The sequence below is a fragment of the Corticium candelabrum genome, chromosome 22 (genome assembly GCF_963422355.1).
Source record: "Corticium candelabrum chromosome 22, ooCorCand1.1, whole genome shotgun sequence".
In the NCBI taxonomy this organism is placed as follows: domain Eukaryota; kingdom Metazoa; phylum Porifera; class Homoscleromorpha; order Homosclerophorida; family Plakinidae; genus Corticium; species Corticium candelabrum.
In genome coordinates, this window is record NC_085106.1 from 5,376,564 (window position 1) to 5,403,006 (window position 26,443).

The 26,443-nt window shown below is 43.5% G+C and overlaps 2 protein-coding genes across 2 annotated transcripts; one reads left to right on the top strand and one right to left on the bottom strand.

Annotated features, from left to right (window-relative positions):
* The first annotated feature begins 4,141 nt into the window (after positions 1–4,141).
* Positions 4,142–5,411, top strand: LOC134197067 (uncharacterized protein K02A2.6-like). Its single transcript, XM_062666309.1, has 2 exons — positions 4,142–4,214; positions 4,450–5,411. Exons 1-2 carry the CDS (start codon positions 4,142–4,144, stop codon positions 5,409–5,411), a joined length of 1,035 nt encoding a protein of 344 aa, XP_062522293.1.
* Positions 5,412–13,690: 8,279 nt separating this feature from the next.
* LOC134197069 (structural maintenance of chromosomes protein 5-like) lies at positions 13,691–25,192 on the bottom strand. Its single transcript, XM_062666310.1, has 11 exons — positions 25,159–25,192; positions 25,029–25,108; positions 24,906–24,985; positions 23,389–23,488; positions 23,268–23,330; positions 18,167–18,229; positions 17,888–18,100; positions 15,095–15,256; positions 14,960–15,031; positions 13,825–13,886; positions 13,691–13,772 (listed from the first exon to the last, which is right to left on the bottom strand). The coding sequence occupies exons 1-11, from the start codon at positions 25,190–25,192 to the stop codon at positions 13,691–13,693; spliced, it is 1,011 nt and encodes a 336-aa protein (XP_062522294.1).
* Between the last annotated feature and the right edge of the window lie 1,251 nt (positions 25,193–26,443).

Consider the following 26,443-nt stretch of genomic DNA (forward strand, 5'->3'; position numbering starts at 1 on the left):
CACAGTCACAGCAGACTGGAAGAGGCGGGTTTCTGATTGAAGACGAAGAAGTGCACCTTTATGACCAGGTCAGTCACCTAGTTGGGTACTGCATTGAAGAACAAGGACTGCGTCTGGATCCCATCTAGGTCAAATCGGTGAAGGAAGTGCCGGATCCAAATGATGTGACAAAACTCCAAAAGCTTTCTGGGCTTAATCAACTACTATAACCGATTCATGCCTAATCTTTCCAACATCTTAGCACCCTTATATCAGTTAGTTCGCAAGGGGGCGAAATGGAAATGGAATGAGAAGCAGAGCAAGGCCTTTGAAGAAGCAAAGCGGCAGTTGATATCCACGAGAGTATTGGCTCACTATGATCCGGTCAAGCACCTGGTGTTGGCTTGTGATGCCTCACCATATGGTTTGGGAAGTGTATTATCACACAAGATGGAGGCTGAGAGCAAGCGCCAATTGCAATCGCCTCACGCTCACAAAATGACTCAGAGAGAAATAGAGTGACAAAGAGGGTTTAGCCCTGGTATTTGGTATTCAAAAGTTCACAAGTATATTTTCAGGAGGAACATCACTTTGCACACAGATCACAAACCACTGTTGGGCATGCTCAAGGCAGAGAAAGGTACTATTCCAGCCACGGCATCATCAAGGATGCAGCATTATGCATTGAAATTGGCAGGATACCAGTATGATCTGCAATACCGAGAAGGGTCCAAACACAGCAACACAGATGCGTTGAGCCACTTACCGATACCGACCACCAGTATAAATACCTGAGAAATCATTTTAATCACAAAACAATTGGACGCTTCACCAGTTACAGCCAAACAGATACCTAACATAACATCTTGCGATCCCTGTTTTTTTCAGGTATGACACTGGATACTAACAGGCTGACGACACCAGTCGCCCAGGAGACAGGAGGACTCTGGTTTGCAGGTCTGACAAGGGGAACTAACGGTACAGCAAGGATGCATATTGTGGGGACATCTCGTGGTGATACCCCAGCTCCTAGAAACACTAATGGAGGGCATCCTAGAGTCTGTCGAACCAAAGCCCCTTGCTAGGAGTTTTCTGTGGTGGCCGAGAGTGGACACAGCCATAAAAGTAATGACCAAGGTGTAGTATATACATCTGGGGAAATTGCGTTGTGTGAGTCCAGTCATTTGATCGCCATTTAGGACTAGCCAGTCATTCTTGAAATAGATTGCCTTGAGTAAACAGTAAGACCAGTTGAGCACGTACTAAGGACGCAGTTACTTGTGACATCTGGCGACGAGCGATGGCAGGAGTATTATGACAAATAGCGGAGTTCGACGAATCAAAGGAGGAATGGCTACTTTATGCAGAAAGGTTAGAACAATACTTCGTAGCGAATGGCGTAGACGACGCGGCTAGACAAAGAGCTATTCTATTAAGCGTGATTGGAGCTCGTACTTATCGAACTCTACGAAGTCTAGTAACTCCGCTGAAGCCTAAAGTGAAGTCAGTCAACAAAATACTATAGACGGTGACAAAACATCTTGACCCAAGCCGTAATAGTACAACGATTTAGATTTAACAGTCGATCGCGTCAGGAAGGTGAGTCGGTCGCTAAATTCACGGCAGAACTGCAGCGAATCAGTGAACACTGCGAATTCGGGGTGGTGCTTAGTGATATGCTACGAGACAGACTAGTCGTAGGTATAATGAATGACCGTATACAGCAACGGCTGTTGGCAGAAAAAGAGCTGACATTCAAGAGGGCATATGACTTAGCGATTGCACACGAAACAGCTGAAAAGAATACCACAGAGTTACAGCAGAAGGAAGCAAGTAGTGCGCCTGGCAACACAGAAGGAGAGTCCATACACCAGTTACAGAAACAGTCTGTACACCAGTTACAGAGGCAACGAGTACCCAAAGCAGGTAACAGGCCGACTGACAAGATATCCGGGTGTTGTTATCGCTGTGGTAAACAGGGACACAAACAGTTCGAGTGCTGGTTCAAGGATGTCAAATGTTTTGGTTGCGGCAAAATTGGGCATGCGAAGGTTGTTTGTCGCACAGTGAGAAAAATGGCTCAGAAAGGGGACAGTGGTAGAAGTACATACAAAATTGGCTATGAGGAGGTGCAGTCAGATACAAATGAGAATGAGGAGGTTCAGTAGCTTAATGGCAATATTCACGCGTTGTACAAAGGAAAGGAGAAGCCTATGAAGACAACGTTGACCGTACAAGGACAGCCACTCGAGATGGAAATAGACACGGGAGCGAGTGTCAGTATTGTCAGCAAAACAACATGGAAGTCAGTCTGGAAGAAAGGTGAAGCACCATTGAAGGTTACAAAGAAGACGCTGAAGACATATACTGGTGAGCCGGTACCTGTATGTGGAAAGTTGGAAGTGTGGGTAGACACTCCGGATGGACGCCGACTGTCTCTCCCGCTTGTGGTAGTGGCAGGCTCTGGCCCAAGTTTATTGGGAAGAGACTAGATTCGACAAGTACAAATTGATTGGGAAAGAGTTCATCTTTTGGAGGCAAACCATTGCCAAGGAAAAGTGGAAGGGTTATTGTTATTACACAGTGAAGTGTTCAGTGATATGCTAGGCAGATTGCAAGGTGTAAAAGTGAAATTGCCTGTGACAGAAACGACGAGTCCCAAGTTTTACCGACCAAGACAAAGTACCGTATGCTTTGAGAGAGAAGATAGAGGAAGAATTGTTCGATCTCACAAAAGCCGGAATTATTGAGCCAATTCACTTTTCGGAGTAGGCGGCTCCCATAGTTCCAGTTTTGAAAACAATGGAAAGGTCAGAATCTGTGGAGACTATCGGTTGACAGTGAATCAAGTGTCAAAATGCAATACTTATCCCATTCCACGCATTAAAGACTTGTTTGCTCGAATATCAGGAGGACAAAAGTTTGCAACTCTGGATCTGGATGGAGCATATCAACTGCTTGTACTTGATGAGGAATCACGTAAGTATGTAGTCATCAATACCCACCAAGGATTATTTCAGTATAATAGACTACCGTTTGGTGTTTCATCTGCTCCCGGTATCTTTCAAAGGACGATGGAAACTCTGTTGCAAGCAATTCCAGGAGTAGTGGTCTACGTAGATGACATACTAATAACAGAAAGAAACGAACAAGAGCATTTGTCTAACTTAGATAAAGTATTGACAAAATTGGAAGAGGCCGGACTAAGGCTGAATAAAGACAAATGCCGGTTCATGGAAGCTGAAGTAGTGTATTTGGGACATGTCATTGACAGGACAGGTTTACATCCGGACAAGGGACGAATCCAGGCAATTACGGAAGCACCCAGACCACAAAACGTTACAGAATTAAAAGCGTACCTAGGATTGCTATCTTATTATGGCAAATTCTTACAGAATTTATCAACAGTTCTAGCTCCACTACATAGATTGTTACGAAAAGGAGTAAAGTGGAATTGGTCATGTGAACAAGAACGAGCTTATCGACAATCAAAACAACTGTTAGTGTCAGCCAAAGTGTTAGCACATTTCGATCCACAACAAGAGTCCGTCGTAACTTGTGATGCTTCGTCGTATGGTTTAGGTGCTGTATTGGCTCAGAGTGGGAAGGACGGCAAAGAACACCCAGTAGCATTTGCATCGAGAACATTGATGAAAGCGGAGAGGAATTATGCACAGGTGGAAAGAGAAGCATTGGCAGTAATTTTTGGTCTACAAAGGTTTCACCAATATCTATTTGGTAGAGAGTTTGTGCTAGTGTCAGACCATAAACCACTGGTAGGATTGTTTGGGGAAAATGAGCCTCTCCCGCCAATGGCATCAGCGAGAATTCATCGATGGGCCATGATCCTATCAGGTTACAGTTATAAGTTGTGATACAAACCAGGCCGGAACATCGGTAATGCAGATGCCTGCAGTCGATTATCCTTACAGCTACCATCAACAACTGAGGAAGAACAACCAGAGACAATTCAATTTTTACAGCAACTGGAATCGTCACCAGTATTGGCAAGAGATGTTAGAAGATGGACAAAACAAGACCCTATACTGTCTAGGGTACAATATTATGTTCACCATGGTTGGCCTAATAAACCACTAATCGAAGCGTTAACTCCTTACTGGTGAAGCGCAAGTGAATTATCTAGAGAAGAGGGATGCGTATTATGGGGGTACAAGGTGATTGCACCACCACAGGGCAACAACGAGTTTTGGAAGAGTTATATGCAGGTCATCCTGGTGTGGCGCGGTGAAAGGGTTATCCAGAACGATAGTCTGGTGGCCAGAACTGGATGGGGACATCGAACGCAAGGTCCAAGGTTGTTCTAGTTGTCAAGAAACAAGGAATGCACCACCAAAAGCTCCATTGCATCCCTGGTCTTGGCCTCATCAGCCGTGGATGAGGGTGCACGTGGACTACGCTGGACCCTTGCTAGGAAATATGTTTCTTGTACTCATTGACGCGCACTCGAAGTGGATGGAAGTAGAACCTGTAGAATCAGCAACGACGAAAACTACGGTAGAAAAGTTAAGAAAAAAATTTTCTCAACTCATGGAATTCCTAAAAAACTGGTATCAGACAATGGATCAGTATTCACCAGTCAAGAGTTTACCAATTTTGTAAAGTCGAATGGAATAGACCACATTAAAACAGCACCGTATCATCCATCAAGTAATGGGCTGGCGGAAAGAGCAGTACAGGTATTGAAGAAAGGACTGTCCCTAGCAAAACAAGGAACCTTGTCATATCGCTTGACACAAGTGTTGTTCAGCTACCGGATTACACCGCATTCCATGACAGGAATATCACCTGCGGAATTATTAATGGGTCGCAAATTACAGTCACGGTTAGATTTGTTACACCCCAACTTGGAGCAAACAGTACACAAAAAGCAATGGCAACAGAAACAATTCTACAAGGGTAACCGGAATAGTATGATAGACCTTTACAACGGGGTGAGAGTCTACGTGCGCAACTACAACAGAGGTCGTCCTTGGGTAGCTGGTGTGGTTCAGTCCAAAAACAGGCCCCCATCATACACTATCAAACTGGATGATGGGAGGGTAGTCAAACAACATTTAGATCAGATTCGGAAAACTTTAGAATCGGAAAGACATGAAGGAGGTGAAGCAGAAGACCTACTGGCGGAACCAATACATCCAAGGGATAACCCATGTTCAAGAGCAATGGTACCGGTATCGCCGGGAAGACCCGAAGAGTGGGCTGTTGCACCAGACTTACCAGAACAAGATGGAGTTGACAAACAAATGGAACAGGACGCCATGGTATCATCGCCGGAGATCAGTACAGGACCAGAAAACTTAGAGACATACGTGGAACCAACTACAGCATCAAAGCTAGGTGCCAGCAAAGGAGCGACTCCAAGCCACCGTTCCAGCAGAAGGAGAAAGGCACCTGACAGACTGAATTTTTAGTAGATAAGACTATTGAGTTGTACGATATCTCTCTTAATTGTTAATATCAGTGACACAGTCGGAGGGAGAAGGATGTAGTATATACATCTGGGAAATTGCATTGTGTGAGTCCAGTCATTTGATCGGCATTTAGGACTAGCCAGTCGTTCTTGAAATAGATCGCCTTGAGTAAACAGTAAGACCAGTTGAGTGCGTACTAAGGACACAGTTACTTGTGACAAAGGCATGCCCGGCATGTCAAGAAACAAGAAAGTCACCAACGAGAGCCCCATTGCAACCCTCGGAATGGCCACAAAATGGCTCCATATCTATTATGCAGGGCCGTTCCCCTGAGGATGGCCACAAAAGCCGTAGATACGACTCCATATTGATGCCATGTCGTTCATAGGAAAAGATGTTTTTAGTTAATTTATCAATGCCATGTCCAAATGGATGGATGTACACATAGTCAGCACAGCCACCAGCCAAGCCACAATCGATAAGATAGAGCCTCAATAGCCATACATAGAATTCCAGAGTGGACTGTCTTGGATAACGTCAGTTGTTTACTAGTGCAGAGTTTAAATCGTTTTGCATGGCTAATGGAAACATTCATACATATTCATCATTCATCACTCATACTGGCAGAGCGAGGAGTACAGACATTTAAGGAGGGGATGAAGAAAATAAAGAGAGGAACGTTAGAAGAAAGGCTGCAAAGGTCTTGATGCCCTACCAAAACATGCTACACACCACAACGAGAGTGACACTGGCAGAGCTGCTGTTAGGACGGAGACCAAAAACGTTGCTGCACCACATCCGCCCCGATCTCTCAGATGGTTAGCGGCTAGAATTGAAAGCCAACAAGGACCTCTGTCTCTGCTGCCGACTACCAACAGGACAACTAATGAGACGACCTCAAGACCATATTCGCACCTGACTACTAGCGAACAGTGATCAGACATCAAGAGCACAGAACCAACTCCAACGGGAAGGAGAACCAGATTTGGAAGATGCCGGAAAAGAGCCCTACAAAGCAACAGAACAGAACAAGGTTGACTAAGAGACGGAGGCTGAAATGACAGAATGCGGAGATGCCTACAACTCCAAGAGCTGGAAACGACAGTGAAGTGGGTGTACGCCGTTCGCAATGTGTAAGGAAGCCACCTGAAATACCAAACTTATAACATTTGTTCGTTTTGTTTAGCTTAGTTATGGTAAGGGGAGGAATGCAGTAGTTAGCGGGGTTATTAAGGAAACTTCAGGGTGACGTAGGTGAAGTGGTGTGTTGTACATGTAGCAAAGCAGAGTGGTAGATATACTACAGGCACACTAGGTGGCAAGCTGTCTCCATCCTCTCCTACCTTGTACCTGCTATTATTTTTTGGCTCGTGTGAAATCAACAACCTGAGCTTCCACGTTGTTTATGCAACGTCTTCTGTAGTGTCGTCTTGGGCCACCCCATTTCCTCTTGCCTTCTAGTGTTCATGCTGTTTGAGAGTTGGCTATGCACCATCCTTAGGGCATGTCCTGCATACTTTGAGACACTAGTGGTCTGATTCAGTGATACTACACCTATTCTTCTATACACTTCTTTGCTTGGCACCCGATCTCTGAATGCTATTTGAACAGCAATTTGGGTTCAAGAGGGGTCATGGATGTGCTGACTGCTCTTTTCTGTTAAAGGAAACTATTGACTATTATCTGTTAAAATGGAAATAGAGAGGTATATGCTTGTACCCTGGATTTATCCAAGACAGATGATTGTGTTTCCTATTATCGATTATTTACTAAGCCTCTGCAAAGGGAATCCTGTATGTTTTGTCAAGTTCCTGGAAAGATGGTACTTGTCTCAACTGATGCAAGTTAAATGGAGTAATAATGTTATTGTGTCGCTATGCCCCTCCATAATGGGCAAGTGGAGTCTTTACCCGATCTGGGCGCCCACCAATGCGGCAGGTGAGCCCAGCGGGGTACATGTTTCCGTGTAGTCCATACGGCGATCAATGACTAGCCAATTCAATATAGATTGCAGGCATTACAGCGGTCAGAACTCGTGGACAGCATGCCTAGTGGATATCAACGAGCACCAGGAAAGCACTGAACGTCATCGTCAACGAACCGTTCGCCAGACCACAGAAACTCCCCAACAACTAAAACGAGTCATAGTCTCATAAATAAAGCTAGAGAAACATGAGAAAGAAAGACAGACAAGTTTCATAATGTGTGTGGTGCTCAACCAGATCAGTCTGGTTTGTAAAGTCTATTACAAGTACCGGAAGCAAACCCTGCTTCAGAAGTACTTAGACCATCACGGCTGTCTAGAAAGAAGACGTGACTTTACGAAGGATCCGAGTAGATCCCAGGAGCACTGTTTTCTGTAAGTGCTGCAGGTTGTGATGACCTGGAATAATGTCCAGCCACCGTGCAATACCTGTGTGCACTGTGCCCAAAGCTCCCAAGACCACCGGAATCACCAGTGTTCGACAATGCCACATGCGGCTTATCTCCACTCGCAAGTCGCTGTACTTCGCCAACTTCTCAGCATGTTTCTTGCCAATGTTGCCATCAGCAGAACAGCTGATATCAATAAGAAGACAAGTGTTTGTCTTCTTATTTCTGAGGCAGATGTCTGGACGATTGGCTTTGATCTTCCTGGCAGTGGGGATGGTGGTATCCCACATCATAGTAATGTCATCCGTCTCCACAAGCCTATCAGGATGATGCTGGCACCATCTGCTCTCCACTGGAACCCCAAAATGGCGACAAACATCCCAGTGAATGATGGAGGCCACCTGATTGACTCGATCAGCGTAGTCCATCAATGCCAAACCACTACAGCCTGCCACAATGTGGTCGACTGTTTCCAGGCCTACACTGCACATGCGGCAAGTAGGACTGACATCACGATGTAGAATCTTGCGCTCATAGTATCGAGTCCGAAGAGCTTGGTCTTAAGTAGCAACAACCAGTCCCTCAGTTGCAGCAGGAAGATTCGCTTCCTTTAGCCATCCGTAGGTCTCTTCATGTCCACAGGCGGTTGCTCAGTGAGACGGCGATACTGCCCGTGCATAGGCTCCCTGCTCCAGGACCGCACACGAAGAGAACTGCAACACGTACGGTAATGTCTCGCATCTGTTTCAGGCGCTTGCTCGAAGCCACCTTCAACCGAGATGGATGCATTCCTGTGTAAGTTCTGCGACTTGCCGTCCGAAGCAAGACTCCTCCGCAGCTGTGTAGTAAACCGACAAGCCATGTGCTTGATCGAGTGTGAAGACTTCCCAGAGTCACACTCCCGTATCATCTGCATGAAAAGATCAGAACTGTCAGCAAGGTAACAGTTCAGCCTCACAATACAAGATTGATATGTCGACTCAATCTGTTGTAACCCCCTACCCCCATCAATGCAAGGAGCGTACAGTCGGTCAACGTCTGCAGCAGGATGGTGGACACCGTGCATAGAGAGGAGCTTTCTGGTCTGTCGATCGAGCTGCTGCAGGTCCGTGCACCCCCAATGAATGACGCCAAAACCGTAAGTGAGAACCGGTAGTGCAAACCCATTGATGGCTAGAATCTTGTTCCGACCATACAACTCAGTCCGGAGAACCACCTTCACTCTGCGCAAGTACTCGCGACGGAGTCTCTCCCGCATCATGCTGTGCTGAATACCGCTACTCTCATCTACACCCAAGTACTTGTAGATGTGACCCGGTTCCAGACACTTGATGGTGTCCGTTTTTCCTACCGTCACTCCAGAGTTGGGTCCAGATAGCCTGCCGTTGACAAAGTGTGCAACAGAACATTTGTCCAGACCAAACTTCATCTGGATGTCATCAGAGAAGGTACGAACCGTGTGCAACAACACATCCAACTGATCAGAGTTTCTGCCATACAGCTTCAGATCATCCATGTAAAGTAGATGACTGATAAGCTGACGTTTGGCAGTCTCACCATGCCCAGTGGTCATCCGGTAGCCGTAACCCGTTCTGTTCAGCTCCTTGCTCAGAGGATTGAGAGCCATACAGAAGAGAAGTGGAGAAAGTGAGTCACCTTGGAAAATACCCCTCCTGATCTGCATAAGCCTTGTCTGGATAGTACAATTCCCGCAAGAAAGCACCATCGATGTCCTCCAACTCTTCATCACACGTGACAGGAACCCGCACAAGACTGGACTGATCTTATGCAGCTGAAGGCATTGGAGCAACCAACTGTGTGGCACGCTGTCATAGGCTTTCTGGTAGTCCACCCAAGCCATGCTCAAGCTCTTGTGCCTGGTCCTACAGTCTTCGGTGAGCAGCTTGTTGATCAACAGCTGATCCTTTGCACCAAAAGATCCCTGTCGACAACCCTTCTGCTCCGGAGCCATAAGGTTTCTCTGATCCAAATGCCCTGCAATCCTCTGCCTGATGACTGAGGTGAGGGTCTTATAGAAGACAGACAGACACGTGATAGGCCAGTAATTTTTGGCCTGGTCAGTCTTGTCCTTCTTAGGAATCAGAGTAGTTATTCCTTGAGACAACCAGTCGGGTACAGAGTCTGGATTCTGAACCAGCAGGTTGTAGTTACGAGTCAGATCAGTGTGAAGACACGTGATACGCTTGACCCAGAAACCATAAACCTTGTCTGGACCAGGAGACTTCCAGTTCCCCATCCTCTTGAGACACGATGTGACCTCATTGTCTGAGATAGGTAACCACTGCTGCTCATCTTCCCGGTGCGTCTCGCCATCGGTTTGACGTCTCAGCCAGAAGGCAGACTCATTGTGATGTACCTCAGTTTCTAGGATACCACCCAATACTGTTCGATCTCAGACTCGGATGGCGGGGAAGTGACCTGGATAGTCTGCTTATCCAGCTCTCTGTAAAACCGTCCAGCATCTCGTTGAAACAAACCATTCTGGCGAAGTCTCTTACGATTCTTCTCCAGCCTCCTGGTCCGCTCGACCTTGGACTTAAGTTCCATTTTCAATCGATTGATGGAGACCTCACAACTCTCCGAACAGGAAATGCCCAACCGATGCCGAAGACGTCGGAGTTCATGTAACATACGAATGCCCGATGAACCCTTTCTAACCTCCAGCAACAGTGAGATCGCACGTCGAAGTGTGAGAATCTCCATATCCAGCCTTCGTCTCCATGTCGGTGTTTGAGAATTGGTTGACTTTGTCGTCTTTAAGCCCCGCCTTTTGGACACTAGCGAAGCAGCAGAGTATACCAGGTAACTGATTTCACTCATATCTGGTTCATCCTTCAACGAACTGATGATCGTGTTAAGATCACCAATAAGCTTCAGGGTTCCACTGTTCACAAAGATCCTTGGAAGGCGTTGTCTCTCACAGATAGCAATTTGCCTGACTTTCTGCAACTCCTCAAGAAACTCTCGACGAAGTACAGGGTCCACAGCAGCATCACAATCAAGCGAAAGACCATCCTCCGTTTGGCAGCAGTCTGGACTGAGTTGAGATGAAGGAGTTTCCATCCTTTCTAGCCGAGAAGCTATACTAGGATGTGTAGTCATCAGATCAGAACTCACAGAGTCACAAGGGGATGGTGATTCCCTGACAGCACTGCACTGAACTGAATCCAAAGTGTCATCTACGGATAGGACATCACCACTATCTCTTGCAGATGAGCAGTCCTTAGAGAGAACAGTGACTGACTGAACAAGGGAGCCATCTTCCAAGTGATTAGCAAACTCATGATCCTCTTGCATCATTGACACGACAGGTTTCCCACCACGTGCAGCAGGCGCCATCCTGACTGAAGCCATGCAAGGTGACACATTGTCAAGCAAAGGTGCGACAACTGAGCTATCAGCTGATAGAGCAGAAACCACATCCAACGCCGACATCTGCACACCAGGACAAACATCAGTCGTAACAGATAACAAACCTGAGACGGGCTTTCCATCCTGTGCGGCCTCGCATTTAATCTCCTCCAACTCTGATTCAGTCAGACTTCCAGAAGTTAAGAGATATCGCTTCTGGTCTGCCAAACGCTGCTCAGAGACGTCAGTCAGAGTAGGATTTCGTTCACACCACAGCTGATGCATGGGTTTTCTGAAAGCAGAGAACTTGCATGACAACAGCACGTGGTAATAACAAAACATCACTTCCCTATTCATTTGTCGCGTCCATTTCCTTCGACTTGTTGCATTGCCGTTCCTGTTAGCCGAAACACAAGATTCGCTAGGAACGGTGGGCATCACAGTAGTCTCGTCAGCAAGATTTGAAGTCAAATTCAAATCAGACGCCGCACGAGAGATGGTTCGGCCAGTCGCCCTATGCCCAGAACTATTCCTGGTCTTCCGAACAGCTCCAGTGATTCCAGATGCCGACTTTTCGAACCCTGTCCTGGTTTCCCGACAAGGAACGCGCTCCTCAGCTAGCTCTGAGACGAGCGATACAGCTAGACGTCCATCTTCCATCAATATCCGGGTAATTATTATTATTATTATTATTATTATTATTATTATTATTATTATTATTAATGTGTCGTTATGCCCCTCCATAATGGGCAAGTGGGGTCTTTACCCCCATCTGGGCGCCCACCAACCCGGCAGGTGAGCCCAGCAGGGTACATGTTTCCGTGTAGTCCATACGACGATCAATGACTAGCCAATTCGATATAGATTGCAGGCATTACGGTGACTGCGTACTCGATACAGCACGCCTAGTGGATATCAACAACCACCAGGAAAGCACTGGACGTCATCGTCAACAAACCGTTCGCCAGACCACAGAAACTCTCCAACGACTGAAACGAGTCATAGTCTCATGGATAAAGCTAGAGAAACATGAGAAAGAAAGACAGACAAGTTTCATAATTTACTATCGTCACTGGGGTTTGAACCCCCAAACCATGGAGTGGTAGCCATTGTCACTAACCACTAAGCCACGGCGGTGACTTAATGTGTGTCGTTATGCCCCTCCATAATGGGCAAGTGGGGTCTTTACCTCCATCTGGGCGCCCACCAACCCAGCAGGTGAGCCCAGCGGGGTACATGTTTCCGTGTAGTCCATACGGCGATCAATGACTAGCCAATTCGATATAGATTGCAGGCATTACCGTGACTGCGTACTCGATACAGCACACCTAGTGGATATCAACGACCACCAGGAAAGCACTGGACGTCATCGTCAACAAACCGTTCGCCAGATCACAGAAACTCCCCAACGACTGAAACGAGTCATAGTCTCATGGATAAAGCTAGAGAAACATGAGAAAGAAAGACAGACAAGTTTCACAATTTACTGTCGTCACTGGGGTTTGAACCCCCAAACCATGGAGTGGTAGCCATTGTCACTAACCACTAAGCCACGGCGGTGACTTATTATGTGTGTCGTGCTCAACCAGATCAGTCTGGTTTGTAAAGTCTATTACAAGTACCGGAAGCAAACCCTGCTTCAGAAGTACTTAGACCATCACGGCTGTCTAGAAAGAAGACATGACTTTACGAAGAATCCGAGTAGATCCCAGAAGCACTGTTTATGTGTCGTTATGCCCCTCCACAATGGGCAAGTGGGGTCTTTACCCCCATCTGGGCGCCCACCAACCCAGCAGGTGAGCCCAGCAGGGTACATGTTTCCGTGTAGTCCATACGGCGATCAATGACTAGCCAATTCGATATAGATTGCAGACATTACGGTGACCGCGTACTCGATACAGCACGCCTAGTGGATATCAACGACCACCAGGAAAGCACTGGACGTCATCGTCAACAAACCGTTCGCCAGACCACAGAAACTCCCCAACGACTGAAACGAGTCATAGTCTCATGGATAAAGCTAGAGAAACATGAGAAGGAAAGACAGACAAGTTTCACAATTTACTGTCGTCACTGGGGTTTGAACCCCCAAACCATGGAGTGGTAGCCATTGTCGCTAACCACTAAGCCACGGCGGTGACTATTCTTATTATTATTATTATTATTATTATTATTATTATTATTATTATTATTATTAGCAACAGAACTTACCTGTCTGCAACTGCTAACACAAAATCAATCGGTTTCGTAGCTTACGACAGTTACATGAGAACCTAACATTGCTTAATCAAGAGAGATATTTATGTCCTGTACGTGATAACTCTTGCTACTGCCTTTTGACGACTACAAACTATTTAGTAACTTTGCAGTCACATGAAACTGCAGTCGCTTTGTATGACTTTAGAAGGATTTTACCAGTGAGCTTAGAAGCAAAAAGGTGTAAGTTTCTATCTATTTTGGTTTTCAGACAGCTCATAGCTGTGGAAGCAAGAGTGTAAACACAGCTTCGATTACTATTAATAATAAAAATATGCTCAGTAGGAAAGTATTTTCCACTTAGGCACATAAGGTTTGAGGAGCTTAATGACGTGAAACCAAGAATGAACAACCCATGACCTAATTACAATATACTATTTGATGCTTAAAGTACAAGTAATTGTATACTCACTTTCTCATTCGCTTTGTTTCTATTGCAACTTTAGTCTCATAATCCTTCTTTGGGTCTTCCAGCTGTGAAAACAATACGATCCAATTCAAATGACATAGTGACTGCTACAGTACAATAATTTATTGTCATGAATAAAAAATAAGCCTGAAAAATTACGCATAAAAAATTTACACATTTCCACGCAATTATCCACACCAGGCAATGGATGAACCAATTATCTGAATCAGTCTTGATATACCATCTACACAAGTTGAACAAAGGTATGTATCCAGAGTAAAAACTATGTAGGAATTGCAAATAGTGAGATAGTGAGTAGACAATCGCATATATATTATAGATGATTATGCTGAGTACATGTCCACAACACTAGAGAGCTAATACATACACAGTAAATTGCTATTGCCTGGCCACAAGCTTTCAAGTCTTGCAGTAGCCGACGCACCATCATCAACCATGTGATAGAACCCAACTTTCTATAATCCAGTATTAAGTCTGCAAATAGTCTTTCTCCTTCTTTGCAGTATATTCAAGGTGACTACAAAAATAGAGTGTGGTGTCCTTCCTCAATATGCACAGTAGAAACAGTTGGGTGTATGAAATCATTGCTGGTAAGAGCTAATTAATTAGTAGATAAATTGTTACTAATGACTTCCCCACATTATCTCTGTTTCTAAAGTTAAAAGAGGAGTGCTGTATGTTTCTTTGCTCTTCTGTATCTCTTTCCTTTTCTTATACCCTTGAAAGGATACTGCAATATTAGTGCGAAACAATATATGATATCTCACTTCTGCACTCTCTAGTAGCTATTTTCTAAGATTAAAATTCTGTCTACTATGCAAGTGCAAATATTTAATTAGTAAATGAATAATAAAAAGTAAGAATTTTGACTAAGAATTGGTTACCTAACATGGATAATTAGTTGCCTGACATGTATCATTTGGCAGGATTGCACAATTTGGACAGATGGATGGGAAATACCTTAGCTGTACACACATCCATCCAACTGCCTGCCTACCCACCCACCCATCGTTGTACCAGCTCACCCCACACACACAAACACAAACACACACACACACACACACACACACACACACACACACACACACACACAAATGAAAACAAATAGGTGACACACATCAGCTTCCAAAGTTGTCATCTTGTCTTGAAGTTTCCGAGCCTCAGCCATGTTCTTGTTTGTTTTCTGAACCTATTCTCACACAACCATAAATTCCATGCAAAACACAAACAACAAATACTCCCAATTTAATACAATGTCCTTAGCTTCATTCTCCACTTTCTTTGCTGCCTTTATTGCTTCTTGAACTTTGCAGTCCATTGGCTCATTCTCTTCCTTCAATTTATCTAACACTTTCTTCATTTCATTCTTCTCCTCCATGCATTTCTTGTATTGCTTCCTGCTGTTTTCATACTCCTGCAAGAACATTTGTAATAGATAATTTGCAGTGCAAGTTATAGGTATTACAACCTAATCCAATTTGGCAAATAGTTCAATATTACTGCAACTACTCCACAAACCAGGGTTGGAACTACGAATTTCCGCCAGCAGGCAATGCTAATTAGTTATGATGTCACAAATAATACTATGATGTCAATTCCGTTCTTCACCTGGACGGTTTCATTTGGACTCAGATCCAGTGCCTTTACTTTGCCTTTGACAGTACGTTTTAACGGTTTACTGATTTGAATAGCTCTTTTAGACTAAGTTGGAGACATTACTAAGTAACTTCCATAGGATTTTATTAGAAAAGGGTAAAAGATAAGGTACAGGACCACAATTGTGGTCATCAATTTCATAAAAACTAAAAAATAACCTTAACGGTATATGCCATTGGTCCACCAGGCACTGGCACCTCATCCTCCACCACTTGACCGTTGCGTCAAGTAGACAGAACACAACGTACGAATACTGTCTGCAGTGTGACAAACGATAAGTCAATCGCATGACGACTTGAAAACGCTTCAGCCAATTTCTTGACTGCATTACAATGACTATCATCAGGAGCGCGGCTGTCGCTCATCTTATTTGTTGGCCATAGACATACGTCATTCATCTGCAACTTCAGTCTATTTGCTACTAGCCCACCATCCTGTTCTCCACACGGGCAGATTAGCTATTAGCATTACTAATGTTTAGTAAATTTCTAGTTGTTAGTTAATTCATTTATCGTTGTATGCATTCATGAAATATTTCATTCACAGAATTAGCAGCCCCTGACAGAATTCTCACAAAGTTAATTAATTTAAGGTTGCATGCAAATTTATGTTGTTGCATGAGTTCACATGCATTTTTACTCTGTTCTGAAAAATTAGCAGCCAGACAGAATTCTCATTCAGAGCCATATCTAGCCTCGAACTTCCAGACCAGAGAGCGCGCGAACTCTAGTCTGGACCAGAACGGTACTAAAATGATTTCGGGAATAGCATTCTAAGCCAATCAGCATCTTAGAACCAGAATGTTGGTTGTAAATTCTGATTGGTTTAGCAATAATTGGTTATGCTAAGTGCACTAACGCTGATTGCGCGTGTGAAATCCTCGTGGGCTGCTAAGTGCATGCCAGAGCCGTGATGAAGACTCTGGTGCATGCACACATCTTAGTTTTAGTTTCAGCTTCAGTTCTTCGATCTTTTCAAGCTTGCGGTGACAGGATATGCACAGCAGCACCGCTAGACCATCACCTTTGAAGACTGGTCAAGCAGTAGTCTTGCTAGTCGAGCAGTTAGACTAGGTAGCGGTCTGCCAAAGAATCAAAAATCGCCTATTCAAGCCGTTCACCAAGATATTTCCGCAAACATGGCAGACGTCTCTTCTTCGTTCGTGAGCGCTCATGGCATTTACAAATCATATGTCGATCTAGGTAAAACGATCCCATGCTGTTAGAATACCATTTAGCATTGCTTTTGATAAGTACTTCCGAAGTCATTTTAGTATCATTATGGTCCAGGCTAGAGTTCGCACACTCTCTGGTCTGGAAGGTCGAGGCTAAGTTATATACCATTCAATCTATCCTGTTCTGAGAAATTAGCAAGAATCGAGTATCCCCATGTATGCAAATCTATATGTTGTTGCATGAGTATCCCATTTTAATTTATCACGAAGTGTATTTCTGAAGAATTATGAGCCGAACAGAACTCCTGAAGAATTACGTTCAGTTATTTCCCGGTCAATGGTATCTCATTCTGAGACTAATGATTGTTATACAGCTAGTATTCCGTTTAAGACAAAGAAAATGTAACGGAGTGTCCCATTTCCAAAATCCCGTTGATTGGATTGTTGATTAGTAGTATGCAGTTGAAGCTATTTCGACACTCCCGTTGGACGTCTTGTTACTTCAAAGACGTTGCTGCCATTGCGAGAAACAGGTCTATCAAACTTGGCATCTACATGTATTTGACGCGAGTTCATCACATGCAGCTACGTACTCACCCGGACAATCTGTTCCCCGTATATAACCAAGTCATTTGTTTGACTCTCGCCATTTCAACAGTCCCGCTAAACATCGTCACTTCGAAGACGTTGCTGGAGTTGCGGGAAACAGGTGTATCAAACGTAGCAGCTCTTCAACGAGGGGAGGGGGTAGACGGGTAAACAACTGTGGACGTTCGTTTTCAAGACCTGGATAATAGCAGAAATATCTTTCCTTTCACGTCGTCACCCGCAATAATCGACATGCTCCGCTTGTACCGTCCGACGTTGAGAACGACAGTTTAAGTTCGGTGCAGATCCGATAGGCCGTTACAAAGATATTTGCGCACGAGCAGAAATGGCTTCCGTCGGCTGGAAATTGTGTTGCCGCGGGAGAAGTACGGAAGACAACGACAGCTTTACTTTCAACCTCTACGACTCGACATGCGCAAGCCAAATTCAGTGGTAATTGGACTTGCTGTCCTGGAGATCCTCTCCTACATACGAAGCCACACACAACACACACACACACACACACACACACACACACACACACACACACACACACACACACACACACACACACACACACACACACACACACAGCTCTCCTTTAGATATATAGATATAGATTCTCACCACCCACGGTCTCTTTTGTTCCAGCAGTCGGAGTTTGTCGTCATGTTGCTTCCTCAGCCAGTATCTATCAACTTCTGGTTTGTCAAGTTCTTGTTGATGGTTTAGCCTTTCAACCAGCTGTTCTTCACTCTCCAACTGAGCAATCAATCCTTGCTCATTTTTTTGTATCTCAACCAACTGTTTGTGTTTCTCAGTGAGATCGTCGCAGTCCAGCTACACACCAAACACCGTTTCTCATTATCTTCTACACCTACTGTATTGGTTACTACTTCACAGTACCGCTTTTTCTGTTGCTAGCAGTAGCTCTGAAGGAGACATCTTGGCAAATTCTACTACCATGTCCTGCAAACATATTAAAATATGAAAAAAGGACTGACATAATTTTACTTGCACGAAATTCCGAACATGTATATATATATATATATATATATATATATATATATATAACTAAAGATAAAAAATTACTTTGTCCTGAAGACTTCAATGACAAACACATTCAATAGGGGTTTGCAAAGAGAAGCCATTTAGAAAACCAAACTATAATGACAACATCTGAAAGGTCTTGTGTCTAGACCAGCTCTAGTATGCTCATAAATTAGCTGATTAATTGGCTAAAACAAGCAAAATATGTAGTAGCAACCACTCATGTCCGTCCACAATGGCATGCCCAAAGCAGTCGCGGGTATTCAATCTCTGGCTACAGATAACTCAGAAACTTCATCCACCACGAACTGTCTAATAATGTCAACTTCAAAGTCTACGAGAATAGCAGTAAAAGTATTTCTAGGCAAAAATGTTGGAGGACATGGTGTTCTTCCATCTGCATTTTTCAAATAAGAGCTTAAATCTTGCCTGTTTCTAAGAGTACAGTAGGACTTTCCAAATCTGCTATAATTCATGCAATCCCTGCAGCATCTTGAATTCTGTCAAGAATGTTTATCGGTATTGTCCTTCATTCTAACAAAGCATCATCAAATGGGTCTGCCAAGAGGTTATGTGCTATCTCTTATAGTTTCTGTAACTTATGCCATGCTGGCACTGTAAAGACATTTCACACTGCATGCGCAGCAGACTACAATTCTGTCAAGGCTGATTCCTCTCCCCCCCCCCCCCTCTCCCTTTATATCACTAGAATAGCTTATTATAGTTACAAGTTACACTGACAATGCAGAAGATAAATAACACCAGATACGCTGTAAAACCTATAAACACATGCGATTAAATCAAGCCAACATCACAACAACTGCAACAACAACCACCACCACAACAGCACCCACTCTTTCAATTTCTTTGTTTCTTTCAAATCTCCTGTGCAATTAAATTTAAAGGGGAACTCCAATGGAAATACAACCTGACCTTAAAATGTATGCCTTATGGTGAAACTTCGTGCTACCTACTTTCAAGCAAGCCTTCGCTTTGGTAGTGTAGAAACGCACATTATGTACAGAGCATGCACCAAGCTCCGCTCGCCAAATGAATTGCCCGCGTAACTCAGTTATCTTGCTAGTAAAACACGCAAACCAAACAGGAATGGTAGCTACAGTATGGAGGGATTGTGTTTTACTTCACTAGAAGAGCTTTCTGTAATGAAAGTAGGATGCTAGAAGCCGTTTCCTCCCCGGCAGACTTGACCTTCCCATTTTACAGGAGATGAAGCTAGACTAAATGCAATACGATCTTGGCAAAAGTTGCAAAATTGGAATTCGCCATACAAAAGGTCATGCCCCAGGCAGTGGATGAAAGAAAAAGAATCACCCAAGCACCTACAGTCTCGCAGGCTTCTACATGTAGCCAGGCATGCTAAGCCGTAGAGCCGCTACTCCTTCAGACCTGCCCTCTTCGCCTACAACATACCCGTTACGCCTCCAAAATACTGGCCAGGCATAGTGTCTCTGTTCATACCCGTGGAACGTTATACAGTGATAATGAGGGAGAAGGTGAAGACTTGTCACTCAAGAGTCTCTAACTGCATACCCATAGTATTGTAATTGGATTTGTTGCCTAGTAATAGTAATGAAAACATTTAGTTAAAGGAGCACTTCACTGATATGCACATCTGACTCCACCCTCGACGCTAAACGTGTCTGGTCGCACATCAAGTTGGGAAGTTTGGCACTATCACAGAGCAAATTTGATAGCAGAGCATTATGCTAAGGCTAGAAAACAAAACATACGAGGCAGTTTTCCAAATAACGTCCAATAAGCGTAGGTTCATTTTCCCCGCTTCATCTAAACTTTGATATTTGCTTAGGCGAAAGTAAAACTTGCTTTAGCATCACTGACTCACCTTTAATCAACGGCGAAAAAGGCGATGGTGTGGCTGTAGAATGAAGGCACTTTGTGTCATGTGATTATGTGTGGTGACCAGGGCTCAAAAATCGGTCCAACTAGTTGTAGTCATTTGACGAATTTCCCAAAAATTTAGGTTGTCAAAATTTTTAGTCTAGGATGTTGATATCAACTATGGTGTTTAGTGGTATACCGCCATTTTGGAGCTCGCGCGAGGAGAGAACAGGGTACGAGTGTAGTGCAAGAATACAGCGCAGTATTTTGTACTTCACAATGGCATGCAACCAACAGTATCCAACACATTATCGAAGATCCAATGGGTACGACGTGTTACACTAGGCAGAGCTAAGACATCTTCAGGAAAGACAATGGTGATAGCTAATTAAATTAGTGATTAAACACATACCAACTCTCTTTGTCAAAACAAGGCGTGGTTTCAACCAGACTACCTCATATCACATTACGGAAGTTGTAAGTTTCTTGCTACTAAAATCATATCTACCCTATTTTGACCACAGAATTTACCATTGACTCCCCTTCCTCACGTTATAAACTTTATGCCTTTACTCTGTCGGAATCATGAGATGGTTCTCACACACCCTGTTTCATTATCCGGGATATGAGCAGTTTGTCAACCTATCCTGCTGGCGTGATAATTTACTATGCATACATGTCATTGTACGACAAATGTCCCAACGCGAGCATCAACCGCGAAGCGACGCATGTTTCATTACACTACAGCTATCCGCCTGCATACTGAGAACCCCATTACAAACTACATTTGACGACCTAGACTATAACGCTAGACGTCAGTTGTAAGATTTAACTCGTCAAACGACAACTTGACGACCTATTTTTGAGCTCTGGGTGACGCACGTTTCCATGTGTTTTTTTTTGCATCACACGAGCTCTTTTGTACTGTAGTATGGCCTCCATTCGTAGAAAGAAACAAGGAGAAAAGTGAAAAAAAACAAGCAATCGCAAGTCGTTCAAAACGATCATGTGGAGTCTACAACCTATGAACGACTGACTGAGTCGCTTATGAACTGTAACTTGTTCTCTTCCACTGTCAGAGTCGTCTGATGCGTCTACACCCATCTCTTGTATGCTCAGTAGTTGGCCTCAGAAAGCAAGACCAAAACAATGCGCCATGCAACACAGCAAGCGTTCGGTCCGCAACCCAAGGACTTAACGTACGTTAACGTCTACTGTGCGTGCGTCAATCGGTGAAGTGTTCCTTTAAGAATGTAACTCATACCCTACTATCAGTTTGCCAGTGCCTTGGTGTGATTTGCAGAAGCTGAGTTTCAGTCAGTACACTGTACAGTAAAAGCAAACGGTTTACTAAAGGTATCCTAAAAACAATCCCCAAACCAGCGGAAATTTTCTTTCAGAAATGTATACAGACAACACGTACATGCCACGCCCACGTGCCAGACTCATGTGCCACACCCATACTGCTATGCCTCCCAGAAATCCTGGCTAGAACCCTGTAGCGACATTGACAGTGACCTTGGGCACATAAAGGTTTCCCATCTCTATATGCTTTGACATAATCTCTGGCCTTCTGAAGAACTTCCTTAGTTCAGTGGTTACAAAAGTTTCCAAAGCAAGAATGCTGTTTTTCTCAAGCTAACTATAGAATAATTGCAATAGGCTTGAGTATCGCTTTGCATGGCCCCACACCCCTTGATTGAGTTCAGTTCACAATGGAACTTAGGAATGAAAGATAATGGTGACAATGAAACAACACATAGTGTTCAACAACAAACTTTTCAGAAACAAAATCTTTGTGACAAGAACTGCAATCATTATGCTTTAGTGAGCTTATCAGTTTCAATACCCTTTTTCTTCTAAACAAGTTTGAAATCTTCAAGTTTTGGAGTTCCATCATCTAAACCGAATTTCTTCTATCTTTATTGATGTTAACAGGAGTCTCATTATTGGTGATTTCTGCGTAGATTGAGCTTCATTCTCTGATCGAACAGAAATTAAACGGAATGAGTGTCTTTAAAATACTTTACTTCAGCAACTGCAACTGCATTTCTAATTGTTTCATAAATTTGTCACCTCATCATCACGGGCTTCTCTATATTCAATAATTTCTCTGGCTTCCTGTGAAACGTTAGGATTGTTCTGTTTTGCTACTGCAAATTCATCATCAGTAAGCTCTAGAAAGTCTAAGTATATTCATTTATAAATCTGACATCATTCTGCCAGAACACTTAGCTTTGGCTTGATTGGTTGCTGATATTTATTCAACTGGAATGCTGATTCATCACGGTAGATTTATTACGAGGTTCTTTAAGCTGAGGGACTCATACAGTGTAAGGCTGCCTTTCACCTGAAACATCAGACATTTTAGAAGGGGGAAAAGGGTGTAGCAGAGATTTTCCTAACCTCCTTCAAACACGCGTCCTCATTTTGTGCAAATTTAGCCCCGCCCCTAAAGAGGCATGGTCAAAGTTGGTCATGTAGGTGCTGTTATAAGCTGACCCTAACCCTAATTGGACCTCACGAAGACAATAAATTTTGACAAAACACTGTCAGTTGAGTTCCTTCTGTAGGCATCCGAGATTTGTGTTGTCAATATTCATTCACATGCACATATCCAACTGTATTGTCTGCCATCACTGTAGTATGATTATCTATCTATCTCCCACAGGCATCCGGAAACGAGGTTTTCCAAGTGTCAAGTTGAAGGGCCAGCAGCACATTTCGAGCCGCATAGCTTTGCTTCATTAATATTTTATTTACATTTATTAGGTTATCTAGGCCCTTCCTACAAAGACCAGTCATCACGAGACCGGCCTGCACTATACCATACCTAGCGTTTCATGCGTCTGTAATTACCATGTAAGACCAATGGCCAACGAACTAGCAACTAAAAACCATTTAGGTTAAATCGAGTCCTGCATTCTGTAGTTAGTCTTACAATACCATCTTGTGATATACATACCACACCTAGCGTTTCACGCGTCCATAATTACCATGTAAGACCTATGGCCAACAACTAGCAACTAAAAACCATTTAGGTTAAATCGAGTCCTGCATTCTGTAGTTAGTTTTACAGTACCATCTTGTGATATACCTGAGGTAAAAATTGGCATCTATTTCCAACTTGTATGTTCAGTCTTTTCACAGTCTCCATAACCTGACATAAACACAATTAATTAACAAGAATATAGTCAGGCACCTAGACAAAATCTTACTTGTTTCTGAGAAACATCACGTCCATTAACTTGCCATCGTGACGTATTACCTTCCCTATTGATGAGTCGTTTTATAGTCGCATTTCCAGATTGTTCATAACTAGTAACATACAATTTTACTACATTCATGAATTAAAAGAAACAACTTAAACTAAAAAAATTAATCTCAGCTGCATGCATCATCATACAACCGAAATAATTGACAATAAAACACAAACATGACCGTAAGACATAAAACATGCATTGTAATGTATTAATTAAACAAATACTTGCAACCTGGATTGTCAACTACAACTATTTCCAATGCTCTTATGTAGTTCAAAATTCTTAAGTTAGCACATCTCCTTTAAGCATCAAATGACTAAATTAATAAACAGAGCTAAATGCACAATCCTGAACTGCCATTATGTTGACTGCATCTAGTGTCCAGAGAACACTTGACATGGCTCAGTCTGCGTTCACAATGAAATATACCAGCCAACGAAAGCCAGCATGCTACAAGTGCTAATGTGTACTGAATATAAAAGTGAGACAAAGCTCGAACTCAAGCATAACAACTGCCTGTCCAAGGGAAAGGTTGAGAAAGTTTCACCTGTCTGCACTTATCCCCTTCATGGCATGGCAATCGAAATACGGATTATGAAAATTTAAGGGATGTTTTAGTTTTTTTGAGATGTGTCTATTGAAATAATTAATTTTTCTAACAGAAAGGCTTTGCCAAAGGGCAAATTTTAGATAATGATTATTTTTATTCTTTTCTTTTAGCAAGCTTTATTTTATTGGTGGCTATGATTGGTGCAATTGTTGGATTCTCAATCTCCTGTTGAGAACTACCCTAAATGGTTTACTACAGCCTCAAACCACCCCGTAACCCAATACCGAGCAGCATTTCACTGCTTCATATGCTGCAACAGAACGAAGATGGGTGATACTGTCTTTCAAATATTGTTAGATTCTCAATCAAAAACTCTTTGCAACCATTTCGAAACAGTTGCAGTGCCGCTACAGTCATTCACACAATAAACTTACAAAAGTTCTTGTCAGATGCATCATATAATGTTTCTACATAGTTCACCACATGGACATATAAGCTATTTCAGAAGCATTGGTGGTGGTTCCTCGTGGCACAATAGGGTGAACTGTATAGTAAACTGATCTTGAAGTGCCTGATGTTTGATTTGTGTTGGTTTTGTAAGCCAAAATAGAACAAACTCACATAGTCAGGTAAACCCACAACTGGAAGTACTTACAACTACTACACATGAGCAAACTTGCATAACACATACAGCCAATTCAGTAGTGCTGCATAACTACTTGCAGTACAAGTAGAGCAGTGAACCAATCAATAGCAGCAGGTTACAGTATACCAGTGCTAACCAGAAACATGACACCAAAACGCTCTAAGTAGGGGTGCGTTCGATTGCGCTCTTCCAGCCTCTTCAAAACGAGGCTCCGTGTGCACGCCCCTCTTCCAACTTCTACAGCTCTGCAGCTATGGTCGGAAGAGCCAACTCTACCAAATGTGCTCCTGGTTGGAAGAAAACGTCTCTCCTGTGATTACAAACCCTGTCAGATCACTCAGTATTCTAGCCAAGATCTGAATTGAGCAAGACAATGATTTAACAAGAACAGAATTGCACCTTGTCGTTTCCCCACGTTGTGCCAGTACTTGTTTCATAATGCCGCTGAGTGTTTGAAATCATTCCACCAGATTCATACTCTGAATCAGTACAACGTCATGTCGTACAACTGCAATGACATGCTCCATACTCCTTTTTCTTGTAGAAAACGGAAAGAGTTGCATTCTGCTAACTGTAAGGGTATTAAGATGAAAGATCTACTTTGACAAAACCAGACTTTAAAGGGTAACTAACTGCAAAGCAAAAATCAATAATTCTTTTATGTTGGAAATTGATAGTTCTAGTTGCATACATGACAGAAAAACACTTTTGGATTTTAAGTTAAGTCTTTGCTGAGATATAGCAGGTCAAAGTTGCTTCTGATTCTTCAAGTTCCGGTAACGTGTTATAACGGGTGTGATGTAGTATGACGTCACAGAAGGGAAGTCCATCCTAATGTGTATTGTAAACAAAGGAATCTGTGGTGAAAGAATGGTTCAGTGTTGCGTGGCTGCAGGATGCACCAATTCGCACAAAGTCATATGCAATCGTGTTTCGATTTCCGAAGATCCCCAAGCTAAGAGCAGAGTGGGAATCGCAAATACGGAGGACAATTACAGAGACGTTTGTGTCATCTGGGCAACTACAGTACAGCGTGCGAAATAACGGCCGGACATCAGACATTTACTGACCGAACGAAGCATTTGTCCGGCCATTCGTGATTTCGCCAGACATTTTGTCTGGTGACGTAGCGGCAGGTGTGGAATTCTGTATGAGCAACCCACATCCTCGCACATCCCAGTGTCATGTCAACAAACGTAGTTTCCACAGTTTGTGCACGAGACAAACGCAAACAGCTGCGCGTCGTATGTGTACGTGTACTGTATAGCTGAACGTGTATTTTGTCAAATCCCGGATGTGGGCACTTAAGTACACGTGTTGGTGCTCCGAGGTGCGCATCAAAAATGCAGCAGACAGCCACGGGCCGTACACCGTGAACGTGGCAGGATAGGAAACTCAGAGATACTTGCGTGTAATGTTTTCTGTAGGGGCTATAAGAACCTGAAGATGATTAAGTTGATAGGATAGCAAGAAGTCCTTGAACTAAAAAACTGCCACTAGCATAGTGCATGTTCTTGGAACGATTGTAGTTTCCACGTCTAGAGGTATGGCGCATATGCGAACGAAGAGGACGTTCCAAAACTCACTGGGTAGGACATGCCAACGGAAGTCAAAAGGAGGAGGGGCTGGCTGCGTGAAACCGGGCATGCAGAAATTTACGCGGATGGGTTTGTAGCCATGCAGGGCAGAGTCGAGGAAGCGATGAAAGTCTGTCTCTCTCTTCATTGCTATTTCAAACAATGGCCACTTTTTAGTCAGGGGTTTTTTAGTAATTTGTCAGGTGGGTTGTACTAATTGCATGCATATGACTCTTT

Coding starts and splice junctions, on each gene's coding strand:
- LOC134197067 (XM_062666309.1), top strand. CDS start 4,142: ATGGGGGTACAAGGTGATTGCACCACCACAGGGCAACAACGAGTTTTG. Junction 4,215..4,449: donor GTTATATGCAGGTCATCCTG/GTGTGGCGCGGT, acceptor GCGCACTCGAAG/TGGATGGAAGTAGAACCTGT.
- LOC134197069 (XM_062666310.1), bottom strand. CDS start 25,192: ATGCAACTCTTTCCGTTTTCTACAAGAAAAAGGA. Junction 23,489..24,905: donor TCCAACCAGGAGCACATTTG/GTAGAGTTGGCT, acceptor GTATGTTACTAG/TTATGAACAATCTGGAAATG. Junction 13,887..14,959: donor TGACAACTTTGGAAGCTGAT/GTGTGTCACCTA, acceptor TTGTTTTCACAG/CTGGAAGACCCAAAGAAGGA.